Source organism: Cyprinodon tularosa, unplaced genomic scaffold (genome assembly GCF_016077235.1).
Source record: "Cyprinodon tularosa strain WSP-4 unplaced genomic scaffold, ASM1607723v1 ctg43, whole genome shotgun sequence".
NCBI lineage: Eukaryota > Metazoa > Chordata > Actinopteri > Cyprinodontiformes > Cyprinodontidae > Cyprinodon > Cyprinodon tularosa.
This window is the reverse complement of record NW_024039152.1, coordinates 1617191-1628389: the sequence shown is the minus strand read 5'-3', so window position 1 is coordinate 1628389 and position 11199 is coordinate 1617191. Positions and strand designations below refer to the sequence as shown.

General features: G+C 37.2%; 1 protein-coding gene across 1 annotated transcript; it reads left to right on the top strand.

Annotated features, from left to right (window-relative positions):
• The first annotated feature begins 652 nt into the window (after nt 1-652).
• On the top strand, nt 653-8269 carry LOC119792717 (alpha-internexin-like). Its single transcript, XM_038299471.1, has 5 exons — nt 653-992; nt 3270-3500; nt 3606-4133; nt 5603-5727; nt 7378-8269. The coding sequence occupies exons 1-5, from the start codon at nt 699-701 to the stop codon at nt 7568-7570; spliced, it is 1371 nt and encodes a 456-aa protein (XP_038155399.1). The 5' UTR covers nt 653-698; the 3' UTR covers nt 7571-8269.
• Nucleotides 8270-11199: the final 2930 nt, after the last annotated feature.

Here is an 11199-nt window from a genome sequence, read left to right as displayed (position 1 = left end):
TCTACACTTTGTGCAGAATTATTAGGCAAGTTGTATTTTTGAGGATTATTTTTGTTATTGGGCCACAATTGTGTTCTCAATCAACCCAAAAGACTCCTTAATATCTGAGTTTCATATTTTTGGAAGTTGATGTGTTTTTTATTTATTTTTTATTTTTTTAGATTTGGCTATTTTATGAGGATGTCTGTGTGTGCAGGTAAATATTACTGTGCAGAGTTATTAGGCAACGTAATAAACAAATATATACCCATCTGACTTGTTTATTTTCACCAGATAAACCAATAAAACAACTCAAGATCTGTGTTATTTACTTTGTGGTTGCCTTTTTGGAAACAGGAAGGAGCAATAAGCTAAGTGAACTTAGTACTTGGGAAAAATCTTTTATTCCTTTTGATACAGCATGAAAAGTCAGCTGAGTACAAAACATAGAGAGGAAAACAACAAGAAATGGGACAAGAGAGGGGAAAAAAACATAGAACAAATAATGTCTATTCTATTAAAACTTATGTGTCTCTATATTGGGTCTATTTTATGTGTTGTCTTCTCAGTTCAGAGGGCCCCCTGCCTGTCTTTGCCCAGGGCCCCAAATGTCCTGAATCCGCCCCTGCTGAGCTGTTAAGGTTGGCTCCACCTGCTGCCCTCTAAACTAAATCAAAGCTCCTTAAGTCCAGCAGTTCTGCTTCTTCATCTCAGCCAGGATGAGCTTCGGAGACCGCTACACCGTGTCATCCTACCGCAAGATCTTCGGAGATTCTCCCAGATTCTCCTCCTCTGCCTCCCGCATGGGCAGCGCGCCTCCTCGCTCCATCCCGGGGCTCAGAGCCATGGCTGCGCCGCGCCACGGCGCGTCCTCAGTGGGGATGTACAGGCGGACCGGACGGTCCTCTGCTGCCTCCTCTCTGGTTCCCACCGGCTCTCTTGATCTAAGCCAAACCTCTGTGGTCAACAGCGAGTTCAAAGTGATCAGAACCAACGAGAAGGAGCAGCTGCAGGTATGTGAGACTAAAACCAACAGGAGAAAAGGTTGGAAACACTCTTAAACCTGTTCTTAAAACAGTTTTGGTTAATAATCTAAAAATCTAGAGCCCAAGGTGCTGACTAGTTTGTGTATGAAATGCTTTCAGTTTTGACCTTTAATTCACAGGACTTTTATATTATTAAATAATTATATTATATAATATTATTATTATAATACTGAAATAACTATTTAGTATAAATAGAAGTTGTCAAATTCAACTGTGAAATGATTTAAAGTTTGTGTACCATACACACACACATATATACAACAAACCTCACAAGATAAAATAAATATATACACATATAACTCTAAATTATATATACTTGATATATAGAATTATATCTATCTATCTATCTATCTATCTATCTATCTATCTATCTATCTATCTATATATATATATATATATATATATATATATATATATATATATATATATATATATATATATATAGATATAGATATATATATAAATATATACCTAGAGTGGACCTTTGGGACTCTTAATCTATATTAAAAAAATGTATACAGTATACTAGCTGTATTTATTTCTATATTTGGTAAGTAATCAAACATGTGGAATGATGTTTTAATATATTTTATAAGCTGCCACTTTTCCTCCCAAATATTTATTAATCAGGGACATATTCCACATATATTGGAATAGGGAGTATGTTGACATTTAATCCAAAGCTTACTGCTCATGTCTCTTTAATTTCACTACTTTCAGGGGGGAAACTAAATGCACCCATTGGTGTCCATATCGGACAAAATCCCAAAATGAAACAATTGCAATGACCTTGCATATTGTTTCATACCAACTACAAAGCACGGTAGAGGAGGAATGATGATTTAGGTTGATCTGACGTTACATTACCTTTAATCTGCCTCCTCTGCATGCCATGACAAGGAGGAGCTAAAACCTGACTGGGTCATCAATCGCATAATTATCCAAAACACAACATGAGATCTAAACCAGAATGCAAAATAATCCAGGTTTAGCGATGGTCCAGACCTCATCGTCTTTAAAGGAGAAGTGTGGTCAGCAAGGAATAATCAATGGATCATTATTTATACCTAAAAACTAATACATTCACTGTGATTTAATGAATTTAGCGTTAATCAGTAAAACAATAAAAACAATAATTTTCGTTGCAATCACTGAGTCTTGGAGCAGCCATTTTTTGCGCAAATATAGTAACACCTCAATCCTGACATCTAACGGGAGTGACGTCAAGGTGCGGTAAGCTAGTAAATCACGGGAGCTACTAGACACATCTGCAATCAACAAAAATTATTTAAGATTGCCAGAGGACTTCAGCATTGAAATTTGTGAGAGCTATAGTTAAACTGACAATGCCCACATGCATGGCAGTTGGATGTTGTAATACATCGGGTTAAAGTGAGAAAAAATTTGTTATTACACCTTTCCGATTAATGGTCCTCCACGGGTTCCTCGTTGGATTGATAAACTCGAAGAGGGAGGATTTGCCTTGAACTTCTGACCAGAGAAAAAACACGTCATATGTAGCAAACAAATTCAAAGAATTTTTTTTTCAAGATTATCTGTATAATAGCACGTTGTGAAAAACACCAGATACAGCATTGGGACTTGCTCAACAGCCGATACCGCACTGTGACGTCACAAACTGGTAGGTGGCAGTAGTGTTCTTTGAAACAGGGATCTCCGTTTATGTCTCCAGTAAAGTCTCAGGTAAAGCACATTCATATGAAAATTACTCTTAATCAAAACACTTATCATTTATTGAACAGTATGTAATAATTTCATATTTAAAGTACTTTTAAAAGTTCGAATTCTGAATATGACCGGACTTTTCCTATAAAATACCATGGTGGGAATACCAGAGAAGTGTGCAGTAAAAGTGTCTAAACATCTAAATAAGCTAAAGTAACATAACAACGATCAAATTTCCTTTGATTGAGCACCTCACTGATAGATTGATTATTATATCAGAAGTCACTGCAAAGCTGAAGCTGATGTCAGCCTTTAAAATTAAGGCAGCATGAAACAGTCAGTCCTGAAGTTTAGCCTACAGTGTCTAAGAATGTTCCCAGAGATAATACAGGAGGCTCAGTAATCCGGTCTCATTTTATCTCCTGGCAAAGTGAATTAACCTGTTCCCGTAACGTCCTTTGTCTCAGTTAACATCATGACACAAACACCATTTTTTATTTATTTATTGAAGAAGTAAAATGTTTTTGATTATGAACAAGTATTTGTTTCCCCATGCAGGGTTTGAATGACCGCTTCGCTATGTTCATTGATAAAGTCCGGCTGCTAGAGCAGCAGAATAAGGTTCTGGAGTCGGAGCTGGTGAGCCTTCGGCAGAAACATGGCGAGCCCTCCCGCATTGGTCTTCTCTACCAGCAGGAGATGAGAGACCTGCGCTCCCAGCTGGAAGAGCTGAACAGGGACAAGAACCATATACTGATTGAAAGGAACAACATGGAGGACGAGCTGCAGGTAATACTAAACTCTCTGTTCTGTTTTATGTACATTTAAACCAGTGCAGAAACTATAGTTTCCAAATCATCCTTTGTCCTGTCTGGCATCTCTTTCGGACCTCAGAAGCTCAGTGTGAAGTATGATGAGGAGGTGAGGGCACGGGAGGAGGCAGAGCAGACACTGAGGTCTTTCAGGAAGGATGTGGATGATGCAGCAGCTGTTCGCTTGGACCTGGAGAGGCGCCTGGAGTCGCTAACGGATGAGATCTCCTTCCTAAAGAAGGTGCATGAGGAGGAAATGGAGGAGCTCAGTACCATGATGGAGGCGCAGCAAGTCTCTGTGGAGCTTGAGCTCGCCAAACCTGACCTAACCTCTGCACTGAAGGAGATCCGCAGCCAGTACGAGTCCATCGCCTCCAAAAACCTGCAGTCGGCAGAAGAGTGGTTCAAGAGCAAGTTTGCAAGCCTTAGCGAGCAAGCAACCAGGAGTAACGAGGCCATGAGGGCGAGCAGGGAGGAAATCAACGAGTTCAGGAGGCAGCTGCAGTCTAAGACTGTCGAGATAGAGACCCTGAGGGGTGCCAACGAGTCTCTAGAGAGACAGATCACCGAGATGGAGGACACGCACAATGCTGAGGTCACAGCCATGCAGGCAAGTATCCAGTTTTCTCTTAATCTTCTTGAATTGTCATTATTCCAACAAGTTCATTTCATTAAAGAAACAGGCTTCATGTTAGAGTTCAATTCGCATTTACTTAAATACTAAAGTTTGCTTTCATTTTGTGGCGTAAATATCCAAAATGGGTATCTCCCTGTTGGGAACGTTTTCAGCTCAGCCAGAAACGTCTGGACCAGTTAACCTTTGACCTGAAGTCAGATCAGCAGGTCCAGCAGATTCTGCAACAGTTCTTCCCCACTGTCATCAGACTTCTGAACCGTTGAAAAAAACTAAAAATCATTTCACAGACTCTGCATCACACTGATAACACCAAACCAAAACTTCCATATCATTTTTTTGCATGTTTTTTTCTCCAAGACCGTTTACATTTGATCAGTGCTGCACTTTATGGAATTGAAATGTTCATTTACTGTCTAAAAAGCTGTACTAAACAAAATTCCGTTTTATATACACTCAGTGTATACAAAATGACAATAAAAGTTGTCTAAGTCTAAATCTAAGATCAGAAAAACACAACAGAAAACTCCTCTTTGTGCAGCTTTACAGCTGTAAATGGGAATCTCAACATTAAGACCCGGGAAGCACTATTTTAAGTAATAATATTACTTTGCACACCTTGAAATGGTTCTTAAATACATTATACATAATAGGAAAAAAAACAAAAACAACCCTAAATTACATGACTTGCATTCGTTAGTAATAAACCTGAAAGTAAAAAACTCCCATTTCATGAGTCTAGATCAACGTGGCAGGTAATTTGTCACAAAAAAGAACAAATCTTAAATAACTGATGCAGTATTTAATCAAATTATTTTCCTCCTGATTTGTTCTGAGTTTTGAAGGCGATGAATAAATGAGATAAACTTCTGACAGAAATGTCTGATTCAAGTTCAAGGTGAGGTCAAGATTCAACCGTCAGTGTTCGAAGGATTGTGTGACTGTGAGACGACTGAAGTGAAGCTTCATGTCTATTGGATTAATCTCCGACCTGCTATATATGGAAAAGCCATCTGGCTTTCGCTGCCTTCTTACAGAAGGACAAAGTTAAGCCTTGGAGGCTTTGGAAGACAAAAAGGAAATCCTCTAATAAACTTTAGAAGGCTCCTTTAAAAGCATCACAATACAATTCAAAGCATCAACTGTTGTGAGGTTGAAGGTTCCCCTTCCAGCAAGAGAAGGAGTCTGAACACATAGCCAGAGCTACAATGGAACGGTTTCAATCAGAAATAGTCATGTGTTGAAACAGCCCAAAATCCAGACCTACCGTAAATCTAATTGAGATTCAACATCAAGTCCTAAAAAATGATGTGCTTGTAACAATAAAGTACTTCAAAGGGGAGTGAATACTTTTCCAGGGTATCTTATGATACAGAAAAGCCTAAAATATCAACACCAAGGAATGATTTTGCAAACAGATTAAACTACTCTCTCATTATCTACAGGATACCATCAGCCACCTGGATACTGAGCTGAGGAACCTGAAGGGGGAGATGGCTCAGCACCTGAGGGAGTACCAAGACCTCCTTAATGTCAAGATGGCTCTGGATATCGAGATAGCTGCTTACAGGTGCCAATTTAAGAAAATACTTGTTTTTCACCTGCTGAAAAACAGAGGAAATTTGTTAATTCTTGTTTAAAAGTTTAGCTGAGGCATTTCACATCATTCAGCAGGAGTTATTCAGAGTAATGTCTATAAGATATATAAGTCTAAACTTTCCTTTGCATTTATTGGTCTGTTATAAGCTAAGTACCCAGTTGCTATTACTGAATTAAGGAGGGAAAGTAGGCAGCAGGAGAGACTGATAAAAGCACTTGGTCCAATCATCATCAGTGGGACGACCTCTATTAGAGCAGGAGATGGTTAAACACCATAAAGTCCTCACCCACTTGGGACGCTTGATCCTAACAAGCTTAGCCATTCCTGCCAGGGGAATATGCAAACAATAGGTCAATTCAACGATTAATCAAAAGTGTTAAAATCAACCGTTTAGATAGAATCAACCGTCTAAAAGAAACAATTTCTTAGCTGACTAATTGCAGTCAGACTAATTAAATTTCCCAGAAACTAACTCAACCAAATTGAAGTGGAATTTTTCTAACATAATGGAATATACAAGCTACCTATTATAGATAATTGTCGAATATATGTTCACTTTTCCTTTTTTTTAAAAGGACACATGATGTTTGCAGCTTTAAACAAGTTTTTATTAGCAGGACTGAAGACATATATATTTTTTTTCAATGTAAAAAATTACTTGACATAATAAAAAAATATGTTTTGACCATTTTATGAGGGGAATTAAAACAGAATTTAACAAACAATATTAACAATCTATAGAAAATGTATTCCTTTGCTTTTTTGCACGTTTTTTTTTATTTTTTTTAGATTAAAACCTAAAATTTGAAATGTTATTTAAAACGTATAAATCTCCTGTGCTAGTAGATAATATCTTGATGATATAATTGTGATATAATTTTTGTGGTTTCAAACTGTTTTTTTTTTATCTGGAAGGAACTTAAAAATGGGTCTTTATGTTATAAGAGTTGCAGACCCCTGGTTTAGATGGAAGGGAATATTACATTTTCTGTCTATTTGAGCATTTGCTCAGGTGGCATTACCTGTTAAGGTGGATGATTTGGGCAGGTTGTCCAATCCCTTGGCTACAAGAAGTACTATCCTGAACACAGCAGCAGATCAAAGGATATTGCAACAGTGCAGACAAAGTCCAGACCTCAGTCTGTTGTGTAGGGACCTTAAGACAGCTGAGAGGCAGCAGATGTCTTAAAAGACTTTCAGAAGCAAAATTGTAAAAGAAGTGGAGCAAAATCCCTTCCTTAGGAAGTGAGGGACTGATAAAATCAGACAGGAAGTAACTGCAGAGAGTTTCTGCTGCTGAAGGAGGTTCCACAAGCTGCTGAGTCATGGGATGTATTTTCCTCAAACCACATCTTTGTATTCTGAATTTAATAATTTGGTAGAGAATCGTTGCTTGTCTGATTGCTGTTTTAAAATATTTTTTCTATTTAGGTGATGATTTTTTTTTTACAGAAAGTGAGAAAGTAACTACTATTAAGGAGCAAGCTGAACGTCTGGTTCTTAAACCTGTAATACAGAACTAGTTAGTTGTAAAAGGCAGATGTTATTATAAGAAAATCTGCTTTTTATATCACTGTTTTCATGTTGTTATTTTATTACATGTTTTCTTTATGTTTTTAGAAAATTACTGGAGGGGGAGGAGACTCACTTTAACTCTGGGATGTCATTCAGCTCTTCAAGCTATGGCTACCAAACCAGAGGTGCTACCGAATCGTTCAAAAGCAGCCAAAGAGAGAAAGGAGGAGCCGCAAAGGAAAGCTTCAAGGACATCAGCGAAGACAAAGAAGAGGCTGACATTAATTCCAATAACTGAACATCTGGAGGGAGAGCAGATTTGCTCTGTATCAACAGCTCCAGTCAGTTTACACCAACTCATGAGCCTCAATGCTACAGTTCATCTTTAAATCAATAGTTTGGTGCAGATGTTTGAATTTATTGAATGTCTCTTAGCATGTTTAATCACATCAGCACTATTTCTGTAGCCATTAGCAAACTTCTGGCATAGTTCTGATGGATGTGTTTGGTTGTACTGACTTAGAGAGAGACGGAAAAACCTTCAAGCTTGTCTAAATGTGAAACGTCCTTCGTGGACGAGCCAAATGTCCTCTGGAGAAATGTTTCAGACAAAGACCTAAGTTACTGGCCACACTCACAAGATCAGATTGAGCACAGACAAGCCTAACATCTGTCCAGCACGGTAGTGGCTGCATCATGGTGTAGGGTCAGTTTACTCCCAGTGCTATGCAAAGATAGAAACTAACTAATTGAACTGAATATATTGAACTTTGCTGCTAACCAACAGTTAGATGGGTGAATGTTGATGGTATGGTATCATAATTGTTTTTTTTTGTTATTCAAGTTTTTTATTTTCCTTTAAACAATCAAACAAGTATGATACAAAGCTTGCATGGCATAGTATACAAAAAATAACAGCTTACAACACATGGTCAGACAATTAACATAACTATAAGGATAAAAGCAAAAATAGACGGTGTTCCTGGATGATGAAGGGAAAAAAAACAAATAATAATAATTAACGAATAAATAGGTGAAAAAGATAAAATAAAAAAGGGTTGCTACTGCGAAGTCAGGTAGACTTGAAAGAAATACCAATTATTTAACCCCACTGGTATCATGATTGTTACAAGCTCTGTCCTCCATCCGGAAGATGTTTCAAAAATACACAGCAAACCTGGTTTTGGAATTAACCAACCAGGCTGGTATTATCTAAATGATTCAGAACAACTGAACAGCAATTGCATTCATAAGCAGATGTGTAAACTTTACACTGGAACCATACTGGGACATAAAAAAAATAAATAAAAAAAAATCTGAACGTTAGGCCAAAATAATTTTATGTTGACATGTACCCTGCACTGCATGATACATAATGATAGATAATGATCAATATTCTGCATGACTCTCTTCTCCTTCTCCATAGCCAGAGGGCTCAGCTCTCTGGTTGCTCACAGTGAAGGAACGTAGAATAAAAGCGCAACATGCAGATAAAATAGGCAGATATAGAGAATGCTCTTCAGTTTATTACTGTAGCACCAGTTAACAACAAACATGGTCTCAGGGTTTTTTGCAAAGAAAGGACAATTTAAACCAATCAGCAGACGAATTCAGTCAGGTACATACATTCCCATCGACCATCATTATCAAACTATGCAGTCAAGTCCAATTTATTAATAGTTTTATTTCATTTGTATTTATTTGACAGTTAATTCAAAGTTTTCTGTCTAAGGAAACACATGAGATTGTGTTTAGTCAGACTTGCAATATTCACTCCTCCTGGGTGAGCTTTTAGCAGCATTAGACAGTCGCTTGTGTCGACTTTGCAATTATTGCTCATTCCAAACATGCATGTAGCGACAGTGGAGAGGAAAACTGATCTTCAATAGGAAGAAAGGTTCAGCAAAACCAGGCTTAGTATGAACAGCCATCTGCGATGGCCAACTAGAGTTCTAAAACACAGAAGCAATGACCTAGGAGTACATATTAAAGAGTTAACTGTTAGCTAATTGTTGCTCCTTCATCTAGCATATAAGTACAGCTAGGCAGGTAAGCATTGAGTCAGTTTTTAAGTCTACTGGATAATAGAGCACATGGTCTCATTAGCTATTACTGTGAGACATACCAATGGGATTACATTTTATTTTTTTTTAACCCATTCTCAAAATAAATAAAAATTGGATGATAACTATTCTTGAATCGTGACTTATTCTGAAAGGCTTCATTGGGACTCATGAGAAATTCTAAATTTTGGACTTATGTTTGTTTCTTTTACAGCTTTCAGGTTAAAATGTTAACTGATGTTTCCTTGCTCATAAATGATCATTTTACACTTACATTTCTGCCTTTGAAAAGATAATTCAAACCTTTCTATATATGGATTTGTTTTTCTCCAGACGGCAAACTGCAGGTCGTCCTGATAGATGCTTGTCAGGTGAACCAACAGGTTCAAAAGGACTGAAGAATAATTGATGAAAAATGACACATTTTACCCACTTTAATCTGGCTTTTAAAACTACTTCAGACAAATTAATTTTACTTTGTCAATTTAAATGAAGAGCATTTGTGGGCTCAAAGGTGGGGCAGGTGTTAGTGCTCCTGTGCTCTTCCAAGAAGGTTGTGGGTTTTGAATCCTTGGGTTCCTTTTTCTATGTAATGGTGGGGAGATTCCACCAATCCATGCATCGGCGGGATCTCTCCACATACCGCATCACAAATCAAAAACACGAGTGCAACTTTAATCGACTGCCCAAAATTTTCAAAAGTCTGTGGTTTTGTATCCCTGGGCTGTCCTGTGGTGGACTGGTTCAACACACACAAAAAATACACTTCAACTGGCATTCTAAAGCAAAAAGTACAAATGCAAATCTTGCTGCAAATAAAACGCCATCTAGTGGGCAAATCTTAAAAACGCTATTTCATGTTTGCACATAATTATACATAAACCTTTCATTCATACAGTAACATAGATGTCCTTTAGTGGGTTCCTAAATTGTCTTAACATCAGACTCATTTGGACTCGAGCTGAAAATCGTCCTACGCAAAGAAAAAAAAAGAAAAAATAAGGAAGTAACCCCAGAGGACATGTGTCTGAACAAAAAACAGACCAGTAGATGACAATGGAGAAAACTGTTTTCTCCACCAGTAACAGAATATAGCACATCGATGAATCAAATTTCATGAGATTTTGTCAAGATTATTGCATGAACAAATTACTTTAGTCCAGAAGGGATGTTGCTGAAAAGCAATCTCAGACTTGCTGAAACATAGCCTAAAGTTTTTACATGGCAATCTATGATATCATCTGTCCAATATGCATCTTTAAATGTTGAATTAATGATGGTGATTAAGATCCTTCAAATAACTTACCAACAAACAAAAAGCAGATTAAATAGAAGTGGTAGAATTTTAAAAGCAACAAATGAGGTCAGCATGTTAAATGCTGTAGTGATAGGAATGATTAAAAATGGTCCAAGAACTGAGCCCTGGAAAAAACAGACAGCCATTATGGCTGGGATGATATTTTGTGAAATCAGTTTTAGCCCTTTTGATTAAACTTGGCAGAATTCAAAAGCTTTAAGTCAAAATGGCTTAAATCGCTTAGGGTTCAAAAAAATCTCAAATAAAAAACCATTTAACCATTTCTAAAATAAAGAAAACTTGAGGCATTTTTTTAATACTTAAATTTATATGACAAACATAAAAAAGGGATTTACCTGAAACAGGTGATCACAGGCGAGTTCAAGCACTCATTTTAAACAAACGGAATGGTTCCATCAAATAATCAATCCATCAGCTAATCAAAAAATAGATCTAATCACCAGATATAAAAAACAGCATTTGGTCATAGCTCTCACTTAGCTTGCAGCCCTTTACACCAATATTAGCTTTACAGATCAAGACCAAAAAAAGTTTATTAATCAAACT